This window comes from Heterodontus francisci, chromosome 17 (assembly GCF_036365525.1).
Source record: "Heterodontus francisci isolate sHetFra1 chromosome 17, sHetFra1.hap1, whole genome shotgun sequence".
In the NCBI taxonomy this organism is placed as follows: domain Eukaryota; kingdom Metazoa; phylum Chordata; class Chondrichthyes; order Heterodontiformes; family Heterodontidae; genus Heterodontus; species Heterodontus francisci.
Window position 1 is genome coordinate 65813589 of NC_090387.1, and position 24982 is coordinate 65838570.

The 24982-nt window shown below is 43.0% G+C and overlaps 1 protein-coding gene across 3 annotated transcripts in view; it reads left to right on the plus strand.

Annotated features, from left to right (window-relative positions):
- Positions 1-288: 288 nt before the first annotated feature.
- The window catches only part of LOC137378993 (leucine-rich repeat-containing protein 36-like), a 114284-nt gene continuing 89590 nt past the window's right edge, over positions 289-24982 (plus strand). For 2 of the 3 annotated variants that reach the window (XM_068049558.1, XM_068049560.1), the window contains exons 1-3: positions 289-572; positions 9753-9880; positions 17196-17388. In XM_068049558.1, coding sequence (XP_067905659.1) covers positions 500-572; positions 9753-9880; positions 17196-17388 — 394 coding nt within the window. In that variant the 5' untranslated portion in view covers positions 289-499. The remainder of the gene's footprint in view (positions 573-9752; positions 9881-17195; positions 17389-24982) is intronic. The other variant, XM_068049559.1, reaches the window with a different exon arrangement.

The following is a 24982-nucleotide window of genomic DNA, read 5'->3' on the forward strand; positions in this document are numbered from 1 at the left end:
ATTTCCTTTCTTCATCCAATACCTGTGGCCTTCATTTAACGCTGGTCTACCGCCCAGCGTGTAACTGCGTTTGGGGCATTGTTTTGCTGTGTCTAACTATATATTTTTTGCATTATTGGCGTCATAATATGCTGCTGGTTCAGTAAAAGTGCAAAAAGCTGCCGTCAGTGCGCATGCCGCCTGTGGCCCAGGAGTGTCCGTGCGGAGCGTCTTCTCCTCGGTCGGCGGCTCCGGCTCAGCATCGCTTCGTGCTTCACTTCTCCCGCTCACCTCCAGAGGGCGCGGGCGAGCTCGGGCGCTCACTCACTCGGTGGCCCAGCAACCGAATACGTCCAAAGGAGCTTTCATTGCCATTGTCTGGCTACGCTCTGGGAATGTTTGAGTCCGCAGCGGAGGCACCGGTTTGAGGTCGATTGTTTGCAGGAAATCTAAAGAGGGAAGAAGTGAGAGAGAGAAGGAAACTAGCACAAATAAGGAGGGGTGGGTTTAAGAAAGGAAAATGGCGGCGGTGGAGTTGGTGGCAACTGAAGAATGGATCAGGGACAAGGCCCAGCTGAGCAACCACAAACTGGGTAAGAGATGGAAATCGGGGGATGGTTGATGCTGGTGGCTTTTAGACTAGAGAGCAAGGTGTGGTTAAGCTGAAGGAGTAACTTGTCACTCCTCCATGGCAACCACCATTATTCCCACTCAAATGGTCACTTTTTTGTTTTTGACTTCCCACCATTACCTTCTCAGTGATGCCCCCTCACACTGGGATCAGACGTCAGCTTTCATCTTTTCAGTACAGCAGGTGAAGCTGGAGGGGATAACTTCAGTGTCAGTCATGGCTCACTTGGTAACCCAGAAAGTTGTGGGTTCAAGTGCCTCTACAGGACTTCACAAAAATCAAGGCTGACACCCCACTATAGTAACAATTTAGTAAGGATTTAATAAGTATTTATTTTATATTAATTAATTAATTAGCGCTAGAAATGACAGTTAGTGGGGTGAAGTGCTTCACCTGTGAGATGTGGGAAGTCCGTGACGCTTCCAGCGTTCCTGATGACTACATCTGCAGGAAGAACCGCATGGATCGGTTCGAGCGGCAACTGGATGCACTTAGGAGCATGCAAGTGGCAGAAAGTGGCATAGACAGGAGTTTTAGAGAAGTGGTTACACCCAAGGTGCAGGCAGATAGATGGGTGACCGCTAGAAGGGGCGGGCAGTCAGGGCAGGAATCTCCTGTGGCTATCCCCCTCTCTAACAAGTATACCGTTTTGGATACTGTTGCAGGGGATGGCCTATCAGGGGAAACCAACAGCAGCCAGAGCAGTGGCACCACGGCTGGCACTTGTTCAGCAGGGAGGGACAAAGCGCAGAAGAGCAATAGTTATAGGGTCTCTATAGTCAGGGGCACAGATAGGCGCTTCTGTGGACGTGAAAGAGACTCCAGGATGGTATGTTGCCTCCCTGGTGCCAGGGTCAAGGATGTCTCTGAACGGACAGGGGGCATTCTGAAGGGGGAGGGTGAACAGCCAGAGGTTGTGGTACACATCGGTACCAATGACATAGGCAGGAAGAGTGATGAGGTCCTGCAGGGGGAGTTTAGGGAGTTAGGTAGAAAGTTAAAAAACAGGACCTCTAGAGTTGTAATCTCGGGATTACTCCCTGTGCCATGTGCCAGTGAGGCTAGAAATAGGAAGATAGTGCAGCTAAACACGTGGCTGAACAGCTGGTGTCGAAGGGAGGGTTTCAGTTATCTGGACCATTGGGATCTCTTCAGGGACAGATGGGACCTGTACAAGAAGGACGGGTTGCATCTAAACTGGAGGGGCACAAATATCCTGGCTGCGAGGTTTGCTAGCATCACTCGGGAGGGTTTAAACTAGTGTGGCAGAGGGGTGGGAACCAGAGCAGTAGGACAGCAAGTGAAATAAATGAAGGGGAACTAGAAAATAAGTACCAGTAAGACTATGAGGAAGAGCAGGCAGGGAGATGTTGCGGCGAACAGCGGGACTGGTGGTCTGAAGTGCATTTGTTTCAATGCAAGACGTATAACAGGTAAGGCAGATGAACTTAGAGCTTGGATTTGTACTTGGAACTATGATGTTGTTGCTATTACAGAGACTTGGTTGAGGGAAGGACAGGATTGGCAGCTAAACGTTCCAGGATTTAGAAGCTTCAGGCGGGATAGAGGGGGATGTAAAAGGGGTGGGGGAGTTGTATTACTGGTTAAGGAGAATATCACAGCTGTACTGCGGAAGGACACCTCGGAGGGGTCATGCAGCGAGGCAATATGGGTGGAGCTCAGGAATAGGAAGGGTGCAGTCACGATGTTGGGAGTTTACTACAGGCCTCCCAACAGCCAGCGGGAGGTAGAGGAGCAGATATGTAGACAGATTTTGGAAAGATGTAAAGGTAACAGGGTTGTAGTGGTGGGTGATTTTAACTTCCCCTATATTGACTGGGACTCACTTAGTACTAGGGGCTTGGATGGGGCAGTATTTGTAAGGAGCATCCAGGAGGGCTTCTTGAAACAATACGTAGATAGTCCAACTAGGGATGGGGCCGTACTGGACCTGGTATTGGGGAATGAGCCCGACCAGGTGGTCGAAGTTTCAGTAGGGGAGCATTTTGTGAACAGTGACCATAATTCCATAAGTTTTAAGGTACTTGTGGATAAGGATAAGAGTAGTCCTCGGGTGAAGGTGCTAAATTGGGGGAAGGCTAATTATAACAATGTTAGGCAGGAACTGAAGAATTTAAATTGGGGGCAGCTGTTTGAGGGTAAATCAACATCTGACATGTGGGAGTCTTTCAAATGTCAGTTGATTAGAATCCAGGACCAGCATGTTCTTGTGAGGAAGAAGGATAAGTTTGGCAAGTTTTGGGAACCTTGTGAGCCTCGTCAAAAAGAAAAAGGAAGCATTCGTAAGGGCTGGAAGGCTGGGAACAGACGAATCCCTTGAGGAATATAAAGAAAGTAGGAAGGAACTTAAGCAAGGAGTGAGAAGGGCTAAAAGGGGTTATGAGAAGTCATTGGCAAACAGGATTAAGGAAAATCCCAAAGTTTTTATACATATATAAAGAGCAAGAGGGTAACCAGGGAAAGAGTTGGCCCACTCAAGGACAGAGAAGGGAATCTATGTGTGGAGCCAGAGGAAATGGGCGAGGTACTAAATGAGTACTTTGCATCAGTATTCACCAAGGAGAAGGACTTGGTGGAAGATGAGCCTAGGGAAGGGAGGGTAGGTAGTCTGTCATCTCATTATCAAAAAGGATGAGGTGTTGGGTGTCTTGCAAAGCATTAAGGTAGATGAGTCCCCAGGGCCTGATGGGATCTACCCCAGAATACTGAGGGAAGCAAGGGAGGAAATTGCTGGGGCCTTGACAGAAATCTTTGTATCCTCATTGGCTACAGATGAGGTCCCAGAGGACTGGAAAATAGCCAATGTTGTTCCTTTGTTTAAGAAGGATAGCAAGGATAATCCAGGAAATTACAGGCTGGTGAGCCTTACGTCAGTGGTTGGGAAATTATTGGACAGGATTTACCCCCATTTGGAAACAAATGGACTTATTAGCAAGAGGCAGCATGGTTTTGTGAAGGGGAGGTCGTGTCTCACTAACTTGATCGAGTTTTTTGAGGAAGTGACGAAGATGATTGATGAAGGAAGGGCAGTGGATGTTGTCTACATGGACTTCAGTAAAGCCTTTGACAAGGTCCCTCATGGCAGACTGGTACAAAAGGTGAAGTCAGATGGGATCAGAGGTGAGCTGGCAAGATGGATACAGAACTGGCTTGGTCATAGAAGACAGAGGGTAGCAGTGGAAGGGTGCTTTTCTGAATGGAGGGCTGTGACTAGTGGTGTTCTGTAGGGGTCCTTTGCTGTTTGCAGTATATATAAATGATTTGGAGGAAAATGTAACTGGTCTGATTAGTAAGTTTGTGGACAACATAAAGGTTGGTGGAGTTGTGGATAGTGATGAGGATTGTCAGAGGATACAGCAGGATATAGATTGGTTGGAGACTTGGGTGGAGAAATGGCAGATGGAGTTTAATCCGGACAAATGTGAGGTAATGCATTTTGGAAGGTCTAATACAGGTGGGAAGTATACAATAAATGGCAGAACCCTTAGGAGTATTGACAGGCAGAGAGATCTGGGCGTACAGGTCCACAGGTCACTGAAAGTGGCAACGCAGGTGGATAAGGTAGTCAAGAAGGCATACGGCATGCTTGCCTTCATCGGTCGGGGCATAGAGTATAAAAATAGGCAAGTCATGCTGCAGCTGTACAGAACTTTAGTTAGGCCACATTTAGAATATTGCGTGCAATTCTGGTCGCCACACTACCAGAAGGACGTGGAGGCTTTGGAGAGGGTACAGAAGAGGTTTACCAGGATGTTGCCTGGTCTGGAGGGCATTAGCTATGAGGAGAGGTTAGATAAACTCGGATTGTTTTCACTGGAACGATGGAGGTGGAGAGGCGACATGTTAGAGGTTTACAAAGTTATGAGCGGCATGGACAGAGTGGATAGTCAGAAGCTTTTTCCCAGGGTGGACGAGTCAGTTACTAGGGGACTTAGGTTTAAGGTGAGAGGGGCAAAGTTTAGAGGGGATGTGCAAGCAAGTTCTTTACACAGAGGGTGGTGAGTGCCTGGAACTTGTTGCCGGGGGAGGTGGTGGAAGCAGGTACCATAGAGAAGTTTAAGAGGCATCTTGACAAATACATGAATAGAGGGATACGGACCCCGGAAGTGCAGAAGGTTTTAGTTCAGGCAGGCATCAAGATCGGCGCAGGCTTGGAGGGCTGAATGGCCTGTTCCTGTGCTGTACTGTTCTTTGTAATGGGGGAAGAGTGCACTGTCAGAGGTGCTGTCTTTCAGATGAGATGTTAAACCGAGACCCCTCAGCCCTCTTGGGTGGATGTAAAAGATTCCATGGCACTATTCCTAACAGCACTCTGGGTGTACCTACACCCCAAGGACTGCAGCAGTTCAAAAAGACGGCTCACCACCACCTTCTCAAGGGCAATTCGGGATGGTCAATAAATGCTGGCCTAGCCAGCGATGCCCACATCCCATTAACAAATAAAAATAAAGTTGTCCCTGGTGTCCTGGTCAGTATTTAGCCTTCAACCAACATCACAAAAACAGATTCTCTGGTCATTATCACATTGCTGATTGTGGGAGCTTGCTGGCATAAATTAGCTGCTATGTTCCCTACATTACAACAGTGACTGCACTTCAAAAGTACTTAATTGGCTGTAAAGCACTTTGGGCCATCTCAGTAGTCATGAAAAGTGCTATATAAATGCAAGTACTTTTGCTTTTTTATCAAATTAGAAATCAGGAATATATGTTCTGATCGCACAACAGATCCTCCCCCTTAATGCTTTATTTTAATTTTTTAAATCTTGTGTGATTAACTATATTACAGATACTTGCTGTGGTGCATTATTTCCCCGTTGAAAAGAGTGTTTTTGGATAACACTGATTATGACAGAGTTGCTCTCAATGGCATAGTAGGTACCCTATTCTCAAATTGAATAGACACTTGAGCTCTGAAAATTGCTTTGCTGATGATGAAAATACATTAATAAGCCAGTGACGTCCACATCCCAAGAACAAATAAAAAAACTAATGTTGTGAGACATAGAAGGAAGTGGGGGAACAAAATGAAATTTTTTGGGTTTGATTTGCATTAAGAAAAATCTGAAGTGTCCTGTTGAATTGCATGATCTGGACTGCTTTTTACCCTAGTGGTTTTTAAGGCAGAAATATTACACAATTTAAATGGGAATAGTTTAAGGGGAGAAAGAATATTAAAGGCTTTAGGAACGGAGCAGAGAAATGGATTAGACTAGATAGCTCTAGTTGAAGAGCTAGCAGTAGCACAGATGTGATTGGCAGAAAGGGTTCCTTCTGTATTGTAATTTCTATGCGCAATCAGATTCATGCTGGAGAAACTAGTTTAGCCAAGAACACTAAAAGGGCATAATTTTTTAACCTGGATATGTGCTCATTCTTGGTCCATAAGATGCATTACTATAATTGACTTTTTCTTGTGATTATGATTACATTGGGGATGAATGTGACTGTTGGATATTTTTATAGTACAGAATGTGACTCATTATGGAATACGTAAGTATTCTGCTTTTAATGTTGAATGTAAACCTATAAACCATTTACATTTTCCTTAATTGATGCTTCCCTTGCACATCTTACTTTCACTTTGTAATTCCCAATGGCAAATGGTCATTGCTCTAAACTTTGGAGGTGGCTTGTACCAGTGGCTGCTTTGTTAGTTAAGCTGCTCAGCCTCCCAAGAAAGATTGTTATTCAAAAGACAAAAATGATGATATCAGCCTATTAAGACATTTTGATTTTAATCAAACTAGCAAAATCCAAGGAATTCGGGGCAGTATTTCTTAATTGTCAGAGATGAGAAAAATAAACCTGCAAGTGCTAAAAATGGACAGCAGGTGATTCAGCATCTTAAACAAACTTTTCAAATAGGACCCCCTTACTCAAAATTGTATGGTCAGCAAGGAAAGTTACTTTAGAGGACTGACCAAAACAGACAGTGCAGGTAGTGGTCAAGAGTTGGAATGAAAACTTTTTCAGAAAGGCCATTGATCAGCGCAGGCTTGGAGGGCCGAAGGGCCTGCTCCTGTGCTGTAATTTTCTTTGTTCTTTGTTGTTCTAATATTGTAATTCTGCTGTCAACAGTATGCTGAATACAAAATTACAATTTAGTTACCAGAATAGTAGCATTTCTGCAACTTTTGCAGAGACATGATCCTCACTGCTGTCTGTCTGAGCATAATACAGTGTGTGTTCTCCAGATCCATACAGCCCATTAGTGAGTGATGGATGCATTCAGTCTAGCCACTATTGCATCAGTTGCTCCAACTGCATGTGGGTGGGAGCAGCTGGGTCAGTAGCAGTAATAAAATGAAATTTAAAAATATTTTCTTCACACTAAACTAAACTTAAAAAAAAACTAAACTAAATACACAGGAATGTTGCCATTTTTTTTTTAGAACAGTTGAGTTATTTTCAATGTAAAAATGCTTACCAATACTCGAGCTGTGCTACATTTCCTGAAGAAGTCTGATCAAAAATATCATATTTAAAAAGAGTTAAAAAGGAATATGATTTAATGTTCATTATGTTTCTGTTTGTTTCTTCAGAGCACATAGTGTTGAATGTGCTGCATAGTCAGGGTTAATGTATTTGTGCCATTTCTTGCATTATTTTATTTCACTACTTAGTTTTTTTTCCCCATTTGTTGCTAAATGGTAATTTTCCCACAGATGAAAATGTTGACCAGGAGAATAAAGATTTCCATGTACTCTAAAAACATAAAAGAGAAAATTTGAAGATGCCAAATAAGAAAGCAGCGATGAAATTCTTCGTTATGTGATGTGGGCATTTTCCGTTGTCTAAATTTGTACTAAAACACTGATAATAGATTGTTTTGGTTTTAAGACTACTCTTTTTGTCTTTATATTTTTATGATTAGTTCTCTATAAACAATGTATGTCTAAGAGGGGATATTCTTATGGAAATCCACTGAAATTCTTTGCACCATATTACGTAAATTGTACTGTAAAGTGGTCTTTGCTAAAGATTCCAAGATCTCTAGCATAACTGCTAAACAGTAACTCTTGTTTAATCTGACATTTTTGTGCCTTGTCGGAGTCACTACTGTTTTGTTTACATGGAGACATAGGAACAGGAATAGGCCATTCAGTTTCTTGAGCCTGTTCCACCATTCAATTAGATCATGGCTGATCTGCACCCGGACTCCATTTACCTGCATTTGCTCCATATCCTTAATACTCTGACCTAACACAAATCTGTCTTGGTCTTGAAAGCTCCAGTTGTTCCAGCATCTGCAGCCCTTTGTGTGAAATTTCTAAATTTCTACTACCCTTTATATGGAAAAAGTGCTTCCTGATTTTGTTCCTGAATGGCCTGGCTCCAATTTTAAGATTATGTGCTCTTGTTTTTGATTCTCATACCAGGGGAAATGTTTTTTCTGTATTTACCATGTCAAATCCTTTTAACGTTTTACCTCAATTAGATCACCCTTAATCTACGATACTCAAGTCAAGTTTCTGCAACATAGCCTTCTAATTTAACTGTCTGAGTGCTGGTATCATTCTGGTGAACGTGGGCTATATCCACTCCAAGTAGTATAATATATTCTTCCTGCAGTTCGGTGCCCAAAACTGAAAGCAATATTTCAGGTGAGGTTTGACCAAGGATCGGTACAAATTGAAGCATCATTTCCTCCCTATTGTACTCCAACTCCCTTGAGATAAAGGCCAACATTCCAATAGTCTTTTTGAATACTTTTTGTTAAACAGAGTTCATTAATTCCAAATGTAGCTGTAATACCTAATATGCAGAAAGCTTTATGACATCTTTTATAAGTAGTGTCCAAATTATGGCAGGCAACTTGTTAGTAATAAGTGACATTTTTGGAAAGCTTTGAAGGTCCTTATTAATGAAATTGTAACATTGCAGTGGTATTCATGTATTGTATTTTGGTTCTTTGGTTTTGCCCAATCTTGCAGTAATTCTTCAATAATGTTAGAAGAAAATGATGGACTTTGGAAAGTGACCTTTAGGTTGCTTTGTTTCTTTTACACCCACTAATGGGTATATTCACTTTAGCCTGGTATACAATGCCTAATGCTTTCATCAAACAGTGCTTTCTCACAATCAAAATGGCTCAGTCACTGTCAAGGTTCACACGTGAATAATGACCTGTTGGGTGAGGTACAACGGATGCCCAATACCCAAGGAATCACACCCAAGCAGGAGTCAACACCCACTAAAATGGAGGGGTCGAGATTGGAAAGAAATATAGTGATATTAAAATATATGTACAATATTTGGGAAAAAGTATATGTCTCAAATATTTTGTACATAGAATTGCTGGAAGGGCGAGCTGATAAAGGCACAGCCAGGGCAGTAGGGCAGCTTGTGAACAATGGGAGCAACAGTGTATTCCTTTAACCAATGAGATTAAAGGGTTAAGAAATAAACACAGCAAGGACTAAGGAGAATGAATTAGCATGGGTGATTTCAATGCCAAATATAGAGAGGGAAAGAAAGTTTGGATTAAGAGGGAAAGAAAAAGAGACAAATGAAAAGTTTTTTAAAAAATTGACATTTAAAAATAATTTGCAACAAGTCACTGCCTGAGGGAATGAGACTCCACACTTTTAATTGTTCAGTTTCTGGTCTGGAGATGTTGATTGATAGTCATTAACAATTAGCACATTGTTAGTAGGGTATTGGTGCTATTAATTATAAGATATAACTTTCTGTGGTGAATTTAATGGGTAATTATTGTGCAAATGCAGTAATTTCATGAAACTCAGGTTTTGGACGAGATGCTGTTTTCACAATCCCAGCAGTGGAGTGCAGCAAATCATCCATCAACTTGTGGTGATTTGCATTTCACAGGGTATCTCTTCCTCACTGCAAGTTGCTGGCCGATTTGCACATTAATAATGGCATACATCATTCACGCTGTTAATTTGTCAGAAGATTTCAGCCCATTTATTTTTTCCTCAAAAGGCTGATTTTGAGAGTACATTGGATAACTCTTCCTGTTCAGAGTATTCAGTGAATAAATTGCGATAATGGTGTTTGTACAGAGATGGAGCAGACAGTCCAAATTGTAACGAAGAAATTAATAATTAGTAAGTGAGTAGAAATTATTGCATTTGAACTTTTTGCTTTCTTCGTAGATGAAGTGGAGTCTCTCTCACTGCAGGGTACCTACAGTGACAAAATTGTCTCTCTTGGGGATGCTTTTCTGTGCTTCAAGAGACTCAAGTCTCTGGATTTGTCGAGAAATTCCATTGTCAGCCTGGGGGTAAGTCTCCTGTTCATTCTTAGTACATACAGTCCTCCAGTTTCAGGATTGAAATATGACTTATTCAGATTTATTTTCCTAATGATCTACATAATTATTAATGGAGTTCAGTAGCAAACGTTGGGCTGAATTTAATGGGCTCACCGGAGATGGGTTGGGAGGCAGGGGAACCCCATAGAATTACAGCAGGGGAGTGGAGCGCCCATCACCTTCCTGTTGCACTGCATTTAAATGAGCCAGTTGAAACCCTTAAGAGGCCTATTATCAGCCATTTAAGGGCCTTTTCCCGCCACTGCTAGAATTAAGCCACGCGGGGAGGTCGCCCAGTAAACTGAGGTGACCTCCCTGTGGGCTTTGTGGGAGTGAGGAAGTCCTCCTCTGTGGGAAATGTGTGGCCTGCTGACAGCCCCTGGTGGAAAACAACCCACCTCCCTGAAGACCCCGCAGGAACCCATAGCAACACTTCTAATTTAGAAGGAAGTGAGTGGAGTCAAAGGAGAAGTTGTTCTATGTGAAAACAAGTTTAGCCAGGATGGTGGCGGTGGATGGGGACTGGTTGGGCCTCTGTTCAAGGAATAAGTGGAGGGCCCTCAGGCTGTCCTGATGGGGAATGGAGATATGGGGGGGATAGGATATCGATGGTGAAAAGTAGATGGTTAAGGCTAGGAAACTGTTAAGTAAGTGAAAGACATCAGAAGAGTTGTGGGTATAGGTGGGAAGAAGAAAATAGAGTTGAGATAGGAAGAAATGAATTCTCTTGGGCAAGGGAAGGCTGAAACAATGGATCTACCAGGGCAGCCAATAGATTTTCCTGCACGTCCCGCAATTGTCACATCCCTCTATTCATTAGACCTCTCTGGAATATATGTCACTGAAGTACCCACTCTGGGCAGTTGGCCTTTGAATGTGATAGCTCTGTCGTGATCGCTCACATTACCACTATCCAACCCTTGATCTACCATATTCTGTTCCTCAGAATCGTCTTCACAAAACACATGAGCATTTTTGAGGTACAAGGTGCATTGTTTCCTTCTATCAACTGCTCAGATTGAGATTTTGTAATTAATCCCTATTATTGTGAAGAATGAACCGTAACAGTTTGATTGCCATGTTTGATAACTACTATCTTACTGTCATGACCTATTAAATTACCAGGGCCTTTCCATTCCCTATGGCCCTCTCTTTTACAATACACCAAATCTCCTGACTTAAATTCTGTCTCAGATGGTCTTATACGATGCCTCAGAGCTCTATGAACTTTCTCCGAGACCTCAGCTTTAATGCAAGTCCATGTCCCTCCATGTTAAACATTCAAATGTGCAGAAAAAAAGAATTAATTTTAGTACTTTATAGAGCAGGAGGACTGTCGCACAGCACAGAAGGCAATTTGGGATTTTGCCCATATTGATGGGGACTGTACCCTCCAACCATCTGAAGCAAATTCTTTGCATGAACAGCCCATGCAGTTTTGTTGATCAGCTAAATTTTTTGCAGCATTTCATTAATCACCGTGTGATTTCACAGAGCCCACTGCTGAAAGGGCTTTCAGCTGCAGTATTCATGACCATAATGTTCATGTATTCACTCGTGTCTCTGAACTCGTCATTGGCAAATTCCCCTCCATTATCAGTCAGAAACTTAGCTGGTGCCCCAAGTCCAGTCCCTATCCATTTCTCCATGATTTTGTCCATAATCACCCTTTTGTCCTTGCTATGTATTAATGTAGAAAGACTAAATCTGGTTGCCAAGTCTATAAAATGTCAAATAAAAGTATTTCCATCTTTGTCCATACCTTTAGATCCATGGCAACTACCTAGTTAGTCATGTGTCAATAGAAGGCTTAGAATAGGATGTGACAGCGTCCTCCGATACTTTTTACAGATTTCACACTTCTCACTAATCCCTTCTATTAGCCTCATATACTCATCATCAATCACACCTGCATCCTTTAGCAGGGTTTTTAATCTTTGACAAGAAGGGTGAGCAAATTGTCTTTGCTTTTTTTCTCTGATGCCATTACTACTTCTTTAACACTGACAAGAAACATCAGGTTTTGTTAAGAGGATACAATAATGCCCTGACTGGGTAAACTGCAGATCCTCTGACTTTCCAAGAACAATTGCCTTATCATACTGCATGTCAAGTTTCATTTGTGCTTTTTTCAGAGAAGGTTTACTCAACAGCACTAGAGACCACATCAGGACTGATAAAATGGCTTACTCCAGCTATTTTACATGGAATTACAACTCTCTTTAGTGACCTCAATGTGATGTCATCACCAAGCCTAAAGCAAGTAGTACATTAATACTCCTTAATCTTGCGTCGATCCTCACCACTGAGTGAATCCAGATAATAATCTGTTCCACATTCTGTTGAAGTACAAGCACTATCAAGCACAACACAGGTGAACAAATCTGTGGCTAACACAGTCATCACAGGACTAAGACCCCTTGTGACTAGTACAATTTGTTCAGATCCATCATTATCTTCATCTTCTGCCTCGGAATTCGCTGTGTCATGTAATTTCTAGGACCCTGCCTCTTAGCTTTGGGCAACTCATTGCATAGTGATACTTCGAGTCTCAACTGCAGCACCTATTAACTGTTCCTTGGGCATTCCTGAGATTCATTCACTTATTATTGCTGTTCCAATTATGTTTTCTGCTGTAACAGCTAGATCTGCTAAAGGTGCTTTCATCCTCATTTTGTCTGTCTGTAACTATTCCATTGTACTGATGCCTGCATTCAATAGCAGGACCATTTTGAAATCTGGCAATCATTGAATCCTCCATTCTGTGTCACCACAGAATGTCCCATGTTACGGCCAGGTGAGGAAGGGGTCTCAGGCTCCCCTGTTGCCCCTTCCTCTTATTTGACCACAGCAGGGTTTATTTCTTTTAAACAGTGGTTGTGCTTACCACCTCCATGAGTGTTTTACCTTTTTCTTTTACTGTGATCGTGAAAGAACCAATTGGACAGGTTTACTTGAGTTTAAACAAGAAAGAGGTAAGTTTATTATACTTAACGCTGTAACCCAATTTAAAAATACTAAAATACGCTACACATTCGCGCACACATTCACACGAGAATCACAACACACAAATAGATTACAGCGGGAAAATAGATTTGGTGGTTGGATTAAAGTCCAGAATAAACAAAACTTAAATACAGTCTGTAAAGTGGATGATCCAGTAGTCCTCGGCTGAAGCTGTATTCTTGAAGTTCTTGGTTTGTCAAAGTGTATTTTGGCTGGCTATCTGTGCTCAGGGTTTTCTTGAAAACAGAATTTGTAGTTGGTTCTCTACCTCTAGATTCTGGCTGTAGCAGTCTGTAGGCTTGGAGGGTCCCCAGTCACAGAGGGTTTTTACTTGATGTTTTCTGGGGGGAGAAAGAGACAGGGAAGTAGAAGCCTTCTCAGCTACTGTCTACTCGGTTACTGCCTGTCTGTTTGTCTTTGTAACAAAACCTGTTTCTTCAGAGATGACAGGCGGTCATATGGTTCTTCGCAAACCCCTTTGTTTCTAATGAGGTTTCTCTGGAACCTTCTCGTGAAATTCAAGGTTCTGCAACCCCAGGGGTTGGCTCTTTCAAAGTCAAAGGGTGGGATGGCCTTGACTATCATGCTAATGAAGCCATTCTAGGTAATTCAATCACTTAAAGCAAGCCATTGTCCTGGTTGGGCTTCTTGTTAGACTTCTTGTCTCCAGTCCAGTCTCCTGGTCTTTTCAGGTGTAAATGGCAGTGGCCATCTAGGCTGCTAGTTTTTTTTTTAAAGTTACTTGTAGGGTTTTTAAAAAAATAAAAAGTCTAAGGTAAGTTTCCAGCCAATGAAATTAATATGTCCCATTTGGCATATAGGGTTTTACTGACACCATATGCTCCAACAAAGCTGCATGAAATGACTGTTTCCCCAGGATTTTTTTTTAAGGCAGCAGGGAGTCTTTTTCCAAGATCCAAACCCCAGTTAGAACCAGGAGCCTGTCCATATGCGACACCTTAGCACAGTCCAGCAATTTAAATGCTAGCAGTGAACCAGAGATCTCTAAATTGAATTTCCTTAATTTTCTATACAGTCTGTTAAAGTCCATGATATATTCCTCCATTGAATAACCATCTGTTTTCCGAAACCTAGCAAAGTCTGACCATGCCTCATAGGCATTTCATAGATCTTTCTTGTAAATTTCATTGAAGAATTCTAATAGAAGATACAAACCTTCATCAGTATCCAACTGATGAGCATCCAGCTCACAAAATACTTTAGTTCAGATTTTACTTTTGGTAGGAAGTGAAAACGCCAAGGCCATATCTTGGGCTGGATTTATTTCCCCACCCCCCCCATGTGCGGGGTCCATTGCGGCGGGGTGGGGGTGGGGGTGGGGGGGGGGGGGTGCCTGAAGATCCCTCTGAATGAGGCCCGGCACCGACCCCAATGCTACGATGACCCAGACTGATCCTCGTGCAGGCGGCAAGGCCTCGTGGTGGCAAACCCGCCGCTTGGTGACGGACCCTCCATTTAAATATGGAAATAAATTTACATACCTGCATTAATGGTAATCACACATTACCACGAAATGACACGAAAATTGGTGGTGTTGTAAATAGTGAGGAGGAAATCCTTAGATTACAGGGAGATATCGGTGGGCTGGTAAGATGGACGGAGCAGTGGCAAATGGAATTTTATCCTGAAAAGTGTGAGGTAATGCATTTTGGGAGGACTAACAAAGCAAGGGAATATACAATGGATGGTGGGACCCTAGGAAGTACAGAAGGACCTTGGTGTACTTGTCCATTGATCACTGAAGGCAGCAGCACAGGTAGATATGGTGGTTAGGAAGGCATATGAGATACTGGCCTTTATTAGCCGAGGCATAGACTATAAGAGCAGGGAGGTTATGATGGAGCTATATAAAACACTAGTTAGGCCACAGCTGGAATACTGTGTACAGTTCTGGTCGCCACACTATAAGAAGGATGTGATTGCACTGGGGTGGGTGCAGAGGAGATTCACCAGGATGTTGTCTGGGCGAGAGTATTTCAGCTATGAAGAGAGACTGAAAAGGCTAGGGTTGTTTTCCTTGCAGAGAAGGCTGAGAGGGGACATGATTGAGGTGTACAAGATTATGAAGGGCATTGAAAGGTTAGGTAGGAAGAAACATTTTCCCTTAGCGGAGGGGTCAAGAACCAGGGGGCATAGATTTAGGGTAAGGGGCAGGAGGTTTAGAGGAGATTTGAGGAAACATTTTTTCACCCAGAGGGTAGTTGGAATTTGGAACGCACTGCCTGAAGAGGTAGTAGAGGCAGGAACCCTCACAACATTTGAGAAGTATTTAGATGAGCACTTGAAACGCCATAGCATACAAGGCTACGGGCCAAGTGCAGGAATATGGGATTAGAATAGTTGGGTGCTGGATAGCCGGCACAGACACGATGGGCCGAAGGGCCTGTTTCTGTGCTGTATAACTCTATGACTCACTGCCGCCTTCTGTCCCAGTGCAATCATTGTGCCGCTGGCCGGCGCTCCCGTGCCTTCATATCCCCGTCTGGTGAAACGAGGCGCCGCACTGGTTGGGAGGGGGAAGCAGGTAAATGTTTCTGTGTGGGAGGCGGGGGAGGGGTGGAGGGGGTGCGGCGGTAACTTATTCTCATTGGTGGAGGGGATGGTGGGAAGGGGTAAAGTTTATAGCTTATGCATTTTGGGGGAGGGAGGGTGCAAGGTCAGGTGAACCAGGTAGTTTTGGGGTGGAGGGGGCAAGTAATAAATTTAATGGTTATGGCGGGGGTTGGGGGCGGGGGTTTGGGCGCGGGGTTGGAAGAGGGCCATAAACACTGTTGTTGTTTTTACAAATCTTGCTTCAAATCTTTAAATATACTGGAAGGGCTCAAAGCCCTTCAAAAATGGCGTCAGGCCTACAGGCAGCTGACTCCATTACCGGGGATGGACGGGCCACCCCTCCAGATGATTGGGGGAGGGCGTCCACCCTGTCCATTTAAATGAGCCACCGACCTCTTACATTTATTCACAGAGTGAAAGGTTAGAAACCTAACTCAAAACTCCCACTCAGTTTCATTGTCTCCTTATATGTGCACAAGACCAGTTAACACCATCCACCTGCATATAATTAAACACAATTGACATACAGTTAACATGCCAAACAACAACAGCACCACCCTTGTCAGCAATGTTGGGGTTGGACCTGAGAAAACAGAGCACTGGAAATTCAGAGAGAAGTAGGTTAGATTTAGTGAGGGGTGCAGAGAAATTGAGGTGGCTGATGTCACACTGGCAGTTCTCAATGAAAAGATCAGGAGAAGTTAAGAATGCAGAGGGAGGGATCCAGGTGGGACAAGAGTTCTGAAGACGGGAGAAAGGGTCTGCTGCGCAGGGGGGAGATTCCTGGCCAAAGAACTGGATGCGGAAGAAAGCAACGGAAAAATAACTCAACATTGTGTGAAGCTCAAAATTCCTTTGAGGTAGGGATGTGAGGGGATGAATCTGGACTTTTGCCAAGGACTGATTATTCTGGATCAGAGAGAAGAAGGTCAAAGAGGATAGTGAAAACATCCCACCAAACAACAAAAAGCAAAATACTGCAGATGCTGGAACTCTGAAATAAAAACCGAAAATGCTGGAAACATTCAGCAGATCTGGCAACATCTGTGGAGAGAGAAGCAATTAATGTTTCAGATCTGTAACCTTGATAAAAGGTCACAGTGAAACTATCCCCTCTGAACTAGTAAGGGTAGTGGTCATCCCCTCTGATCTGTTTTTATTTCAGATTTCCAGCATCCACAGTATTTTGCTTTTGTTCAGAGACATTAAGAGGTGACCAACAAATATTCATCCCCATTATGGTCAGAAGCATTCCATTCATGTGAGCACAACATGGGGTATGAGTGAGGGTGAGTGGGTATTGGTTTGTTTGACAAGCCTGCTGGCAAACCCCAGAAGAGAAAGGTGTCGAAGACATTGCTTCTAGGTTTCCTATGGTACCAAATTAGTAAAAACGAAAGGAAAAACCAGGTTCAAGGGGCTAGTCAGGTTTTGATCGAAAGCACTGCAAGAAGTAGCTCTTGGCCCGGAGCTGAACTCTAAAATTTAGGGAGTCGGATCTTGGAAATAGAATTTGTCATAACCTTCCTTTTCTCTTTACAGGCGCTGACTGATTTGTTGTCTATTTTCAGTGTTTTTTAAACTTGCTTCTGTTGCAGTCAATCTCACATGTTAAGAGCAAAACTTGTAGAAGTACAGTATTAGGGTGGAAGGTGTCAATTATTTTATGAATGACTACTTTGTCTTACACATTTTTAATTTGTAGGGTTTGGAGGGCTTACATTCGTTGGAAAAATTAAACTTGTATTATAATAATGTGCCATCCTCGAAGGAGATTTCCAGCTTGCGTTATTTAATCAACTTGAAAGAACTTGATTTGCGGCTGAATCCAGTTACCAGGAATGAGGAGAACTACAGACTATATGTAATACACCTACTACCAAATTTGAAGAAGTTGGGTAAGCATGAGTTATCAAAGAGCATCAGATTGCCTAATAAATAAAACAAAACAGACTTAGACTTTTACAGTTATGCTACTGTTTGGAGGGTATACCTGCGAGGATTGTTGCTCAGCGCGCAGACCTGAGTCTAATTAACCTAGCTGAATTTTTTGAGGCGGTTACTCACATGTTACAAAGGGAGTGTCTATGCATGTTATTTATATAGACTTCCAGAATGCATTCAGTAAGGCTCCACACAAAAGACTGTTAGCAAAAATTGGTTCAGGGCCAGGAAACAAAGGGTAGTAGACGACGGATGTTTTTGTGAATGGAAAGCTGTTTCCAGTGGTGTTCCACAGGGCTCAGTGTTGGGTCCCTTGCTGTTTATGGTATATATTAACAATTTGGACTTAAATGTGGGAGGCATGATTGGGAAATTTGCTGATGACACAAAAATTGGCCGTGTAGCTGATAGTGAAGAGGATAGCCACAGACTCCAGAAAGATATCAATGGTTTGGTTGAGTGGGCGGAAAAATGGTAAATGGAATTCAATCCAGAAAATTGTGAGGTAATGCATTTGGGGAGGGCAAATAAGGCGAGGGAATACACAATAAACGGGAGGGTATTGAGAGGGGTAGAAGAAGTGAGAGACCTTGGAGTGCATGTCCACAGGTCCTTGAAGGTGGCAGGATAGGTAGATAGAGTGGTGAAGAAGGCATATGGAATGCTTTCCTTTATTGGCCGAGGTATAGAATACAAAAGCAGGGATGTAATTCTGGAACTGTATAAAACACTGGTTAGGCCACAGTTGGAGTATTGCGTACAGTTCTGGTCATCACATTACAGAAAGGACGTAATTACTCTGGAGAGAGTATAGAGGAGATTTACAAGAATGTTGCCAGGGCTCAAAGGTTGCAGCTATGAGGAAAGATTGGATAGGCTCGGGTTGTTTTCTTTAGAACAGAGGAGGCTAAGGGGTGACTTAATAGAAGTGCACAAAATTATGAGGGGCCTGGATAGAGTAGCCAAGAAGGACCTGTTTCCCCTAGCGGAGAGGCAGTTACTGGGGGCACAGATTTAAGGTGATTGGTAGAAGGATTGGAGGGGACATGACGAAAAACTTTTTCACCCAGAGGGTGGTGGGCGTCTGGAATTCACTATCAGGGATGGTGGTGGAGACAGAAATCCTCAATTCTTTTAAAAGGTACCTGGACTTGCACCTGAAGTGCTGTCACCAGCAAGGCTATGGACCAGGTGCTAGAAGGTGGGTTGAGATTGGGCGGCTAGTTTTTTTTTCGTCCGGCACGGACACGGCAGGCTGAATGGCCTCTTTCTGTGCCGTAATGGTTCTATGGTTCTAAAATGAAAGTGCATGGAACTAGAGGCAGCTTATTGATATGGGTAGGGAATTGGTTAGGAGGTAGGTGGGGATAATGGGTATGTACTCCAACTTGTAGGATGGAACAAGAGGTTGTCCCCAGAGATCTATACTGGTGCTTCAGCGTTTCCCTATATCAGTAAATGAAGGCCTAAAGAGCCATATATCCAAGTTTACTAGTGACATTAAATTAGATGTCACAGTGAGTAGTGCATTTGAGAGTAGAAACTTGCAAAGAGACATTGATTAGATTAAGTAAATGAGTTCCATCTGCCACAATTTTTCACAATGTCGGGAAGTGTGAAATCATGCACTGTGGACCTAAGAAAGATAGATCAGAATATTAACATGAGAAGCCAGAAACTGAAGGAGCAGAGAGATTTAGGGGTCCATATCACTAAACTCTAGTGGACAAGTACCAAAAAAGTTAACATCAGTTCAACATCGGTAGCTTTGTAACTTGATTGGTACCAGATTACCTCCTCCTGTGCAGAATGATTCTATGAAAATGGCGAATGGAGTGTTGGCGTTTAACTCGAGGGGGCTGGAGTAAAAAAGTGATGCTAGAACTGTTTAAAACTCTGGTTGGACTGCATCTGTAATAATGCAGTTCAGTTCTGTGCACTGCAGCCCAGGAAAGGTACATTGGCCTTGGAGGGGATGCAGACAATTCCACCTGAATAATTGCAGCTCTAAAATGATTAAACTATGAGGACAGTCTGCATAGATTAAGCTTGTATTCCCTTGAGTGTAGAAGATTAAGGGGTGATCTAATTGAGGTGTTTAAGATGTTTAAAGGCTTTGATAGGATAGAGAGAGACTATTTCTTCTGGTGTGGGAATCTGGAACTAGGGGCCATAACCTTGAAGTTAGAGCTGGGCTGTTCAGGAGTAATATCAGGAATCACTTTTTCACGCAAAGGGAATTGGAAACCTGGAACTCTTCCCTCCACAAAACTGTTGAAGCTGGGTCATTGGAGCTTTCAAAACTGAGATCAATAGGTTTTTGTTAGGTCAGGATATTAAGGGTTGTGGAACCAAGGTGGGTAAACGGAGTTTTGAGGTGAAGATCAGCCATGATTTATTTGAATGGCAGAATAGACCTCCTGCTTCTATGAGTTGTGCCGGTTATCTGTTCCCATATAGGGGAAAGCAGAGATCCACTCATCCGTGCTGAACTGCCATTTACATTTTAATATTATTGAACTGCTGATGCCGTTGTGCCTCTGCTAATGTCAAAAATAATGTTTAAAAGCTCCCAGGAATAATAAGCCACCACCAAAAACAATTTTAATCCTAAACTTGACAACATTTGCAGTTCTGTGACAGCTGATAAGCTTGTGCAGTGTGACGACCTTCTCAAGGTGCTCTTGTGTCTTTTACTAAACTCAGAAGTGCCATCAATTTAAGGATGTCACAAAATGTACTCCCAAGCTATGCTGTAGATCAGGGGTCTCCAATCTTTTCTTTAGTGAGAGCTACTTCTGATAAATGAAAAATATCACGAGCCACTTAAACATATATTGAAAAATATGGATAGATAAATGTAAATTAAATATTTAGCTATTATAATTACATTATAGTATTTAATATGAAGGAAAACTGATGTTAACTTTATTTCAGTATGATACTTGACACTGCATGCAAGCGTGGTCAAGAGATCACTGTACTTGTCAGTGTCCAGAAGCCCAGCAGCGGTTTTATTGAGTGGTTGATGTCCATTTAGCAATGTCATTTCCCCTGGAATCTACCTCCCTTGACGGTCTCACATTGGAAATTGTTGGGCTCGCCTGGGCACAGAAGTACTTGGGATTAAACTCAGCAGCTTTTCCTCCACCTGCACTCCAGCTCAAACTAATGCAACAAAAAAGACCTACACAGGAGGCCAGGAATTGAATTCTGCATCTAACTACCACCCTGATGCAACATGAAAGGTCACAGAGCTGAAGCGTTAACTCTGTTTCTCTCTCCACACATGACATCAAGGCAGCATTTGACAGTGTGGCATCAAGGAGCCTTAGCAAAACTGGGACAACATAGGGAATTGGGGGGTGGGGAGGAAGCTCTCCGCTGATTGCAGTCATGCCTAGCACAAAGGAAGATGGCTGTGGTTGTTGGAGGTCAATCATCTCAGTCCCAGGACATCACTGCAGGAGTTCCTCAGGGTAGTGTCCTTGGTCCAACCATCTTCAGCTGTTTCATTATTGACCTTCCCTCCATCATAAGGTCAGAAGTGGGGATGTTCGCTGATGATTGCACAATGTTCAGCACCATTCGCGACTCCTCAGATAATGAAGCAGTCCATGTCCAGATGCAGCAAGACCTGGACAACATCCAGGCTTGGGCTGATAAGTGGCAAGTAACATTTGCGCCACACAAGTGCCAGGCAATAACTATCTCAAACAAGAGAGATTCTAACCATCTCCCTTTGATGTTCAATGGAATTACCATTGCTGAATCCCCACTATCAACATCCTTGGGGTTACCATTGACCAAAAGCTGAACTGGACCAGCCAGATAAGTACTGTGGCTACAGGAGCAGGTCACAGGCTGGGAATTCTGCAATGAGTAACTCACCTCCTGTCTCTGTAATGCCTGTCCACCATCTACAAGGCACAAGTCAGGAGTGTGATGGAATACTCTCCAGTTGCCTGGATGGATGCAGCTCCAACAACACTCGAGAGTAGAGACATGTTGTCGAAGCTTTTCGTTTTGCACTCATCAGGACAATTGCAAGAATAACCAATGTAAGGGAAAACTCTGATTGGTAGAGGAGTTGCCATGGTGAATGTACTAGTTTACAATGACTGACAGTTAACTGCCAAGCTTTGTTTAAAATTTAAACCAGGTAGCTTGACTCTGACCAATCAGAGTCAAGCTGCCTGGTTTAAATTTTAAACAAAGCTTGGCAGTTAACTGTCAGTCATTGTAACATAGTACATTTGCCATGGCAATGCCTGTACCTATCAGAGTTCACTTGTCAATCAATCCGCATTCTCTTCTCATGCAGTATAAGTTGTTGTTTCCCCTTACATTGGTTATTCTTGCGATTATCCTGATGAGTACAAGATGATAAGCTTCGACAACATGTCTCTAATTTCAGCAATACTCAAGTTCTGTACTAATAAACACTGAAGATGCTCAACACTATCCAGGACAAAGCAACCCACTCAATTGGCACCCTATCCTCCACCTTCAACATTCACTCCCTTCACTACTGACACACAGTGGCAGCAGTGTGTACCATCTACAAGATGCACTGCAGCAACTCACCAAGGCTGCTTCGACAGCGCCTTCCAAACCCGCGGCCTCTACCACCTAGAAGGACAAGGGCAGCAGATGCACGGGAACACCATCATCTGCAAGTTTACCCACCAACCTGACTTGGAACTATATCGCTGTTCCCTCCTAACAGCACTGTCGCTGGGTCAAAATCCTGGAACTCCCTTCCAACAGCACTTCTGGTGTTACTATACCCCAAGGACTGCAGCGATTCAAGAAGGCGGCTCACCACTACCTTCTCAAGTGCAATTAAGGATGGGCAATAAATGGTGGCCTACCCAGCAATGTCCACATCCCATGAACAAAAAAAAAATGCTGCCTGACCTGCTGAGTATTTCCAGCACTTTCTGATTTGATTTCCGATTTCCAGCATCTGCAGTATTTTGCTTTTATTCCTATTGGGGGTGTTTGAAGCCTACACCAAGTGTTTATGAAAACTCCACATCCACCTGCTGGCTCCGTTCCTTCCCGTCTACGTCCCAGCTCCATTCCTCTCCTGCACTTGGCGGTTTCTCCCCCGTTGCGGATCCAACACGCCCATCTCCGTCCAGCTCCAGCACCCATACTGCGCATGCTCCAGTCGCTGTCTGCACTGTGCATTGTCCAGTCAGCGCTGGCGAGCTACTAGTAGCTCATAATCGACGTGTTGGCAACCCCTTGTTGCATTTCAAAGTATCAGATTTGCACTGACACAAAGTAGAATTGAGCTATAAGTAAATGTGGCTGTGAGGTGACAGTAGTAATGTGATTAGCACTAAAGATAAAAATGATCTGAATAATTTCTGCTTCAATCGGAAATTCTGCACAAGTGGGCTGGAGGTACTGATTTGGTACGCCTGATTTTGGAGACCCAACAATGATGGGTGGAATCCCAAATGCATGCAAAATGTTTGTATGTTTTCTGATTTTTTTTTTCAATAAATATTGTTACGACCGAGGCAGGAGGAATGCATTGTTTATTCTAGTCCCGCTTCTCCACAGGCCACAACATATATTTAAATTTTCCCACTTGCCAAAATAGTCAATCGTATACTGTATACTCTATTTTACCCCAGAATAAAACACACCAACCAGGTTTCTTTAATGAACTACAAAATTATCTGTTTCTAATAACCAAGTCATAACCAATAATAAAGTAAAACATACACTCACATTGCAATATTAAAGCCCCTTATCCTCGCCCACACATACATACATACACACACAAATACACACCAGTTAACCGGGGGAAAAAGATAAAAGGGATTTCTGTTTACAGCTGTTACAAAGAAATAGAAGGAATAAACAAAAACACTTAGGCTGAAAAGAAGGTATTGTCATGCAGGCCCCCACCTGCCAAGAATGAGGCACATTAATTTTGACACATGGACATTAAATTTCAAATTGTTGCTGGGAAGAAGAGAAGGCCTGTGACAAGGGGTTGCCAGGCCCCTGGCTGATAAGACACATTTACATATTAACAGACAGTGCTTGTAGATAAAGGAGCTATTCCCTGCTCCAATTCAATCAACAAACAGACGTGGTCAGACCAGTTTGTCACATGACTAACTGGCTGTTGCAGAGTTTTGAACTGAGAGCCTGCAAAAAAGCAGAATGCTCCTAGACTGAAGAAGACCTCCTGCCTGTCTGCCTGCTCCCATCTGTTTCTTAAGGAACTACAAAACTCTTCAGATATTGCCGCAAACTTTTCCACTTTATTTCTTCTGCCCGTTTCTGTCTCTATCAGCATGTGTTTCGCTTATGCATGCTAGCGTGGGCGCGTCGTGTATCCGTAGGCGTTAATTGAATTAGAGTTAAGTTTAAGTTTAATAAATTTCAATCTGTCGTCGTTAAAACGTGAGAAGACCTATTTGTGCTGGTTTATTTGCCTTATAATTGGAAAGTGGCGAACAAGGATTCACCCAGGGGGAGCTAAAAACACGGTGTATTTAAAATTTAACCCTGTTACCGTAAAACCAGGTGAAGGCTGAAAGGGAACCCTAGACCTCTTCTCACCTGGTCATAACAGAAATTTGGGTGCTAGCGTCCAGAAATTTACCCACAGACAAGTGAGAGAAATTGGAAGTGGGAAGCCAAATTGTTCCCAATCGAAAAAGAGCATGATTTTAATTCAGGTTTTCTTGTGGTTTTGTGTGGTTAAATACTAACATGTCTGCAACTGAAGCTAGTAGCTCTCCAAGCCAGGGTGAATTAACTTGGGATAAATTAAAAGCACTGTCTATAGAGGAGTTGAGGAAAATGGCTGAGCAGTGTGGGATCACTGTATGTGGTATGGCTAGGATGTCTGAACTCCTAAGACTAGTGGCCTACCATTTTTCCCTTGAATCTGAAGAAGTAGAAGCAGCATTAGAAGCAGCCTCCCAACAGGGTATTGTTATTAGCAAAGGTACAATTGGAACAAAGGAAACTTGAATTAGAAGAAAGAGAAAGGCAGGAGAGGGAGAAAGAGAGAGCCTTCCAGAAGGAACGTTAAGAAAATGAAAGGCAGGACAGGGAGAGAGAAAGAATGTTCCAGAAAGAATGCGAAGAAAGAGTTGAAGCGGCTTCAGTTAACTAGGGCCGACAGAGTAACCCCAGTGAAAGCATAGCCAATATGGAGGAGCATAATTCAGGGTTGGGTACAGAATTGTTAAAACTAGCTCATCTTATCCCAAAATTCAATGAGGAAGATGTAGAAACGTTTTTTTGTGTCTTTTGAGAAACTGGCAAGGCAGCTAAAATTGCCAACTGAGACCTGAACGCTTATACTACAAAGCAAGCTAACTGGAAAAATCCATGAGGTTTATTCCCTGTTGCTAGATGAGAGTACATCAAATTATGAACTGACCAAAAATTCTATCCTCGGGGTTAATAAATTAGTATCCGAAGCCTATTACCAAAGTTTAGAACCCTCAAGAAGCAAACTAATCAAAATTATCTGGAGTTTGAAAGAAGCAAGCAGCTGGCTTTTGA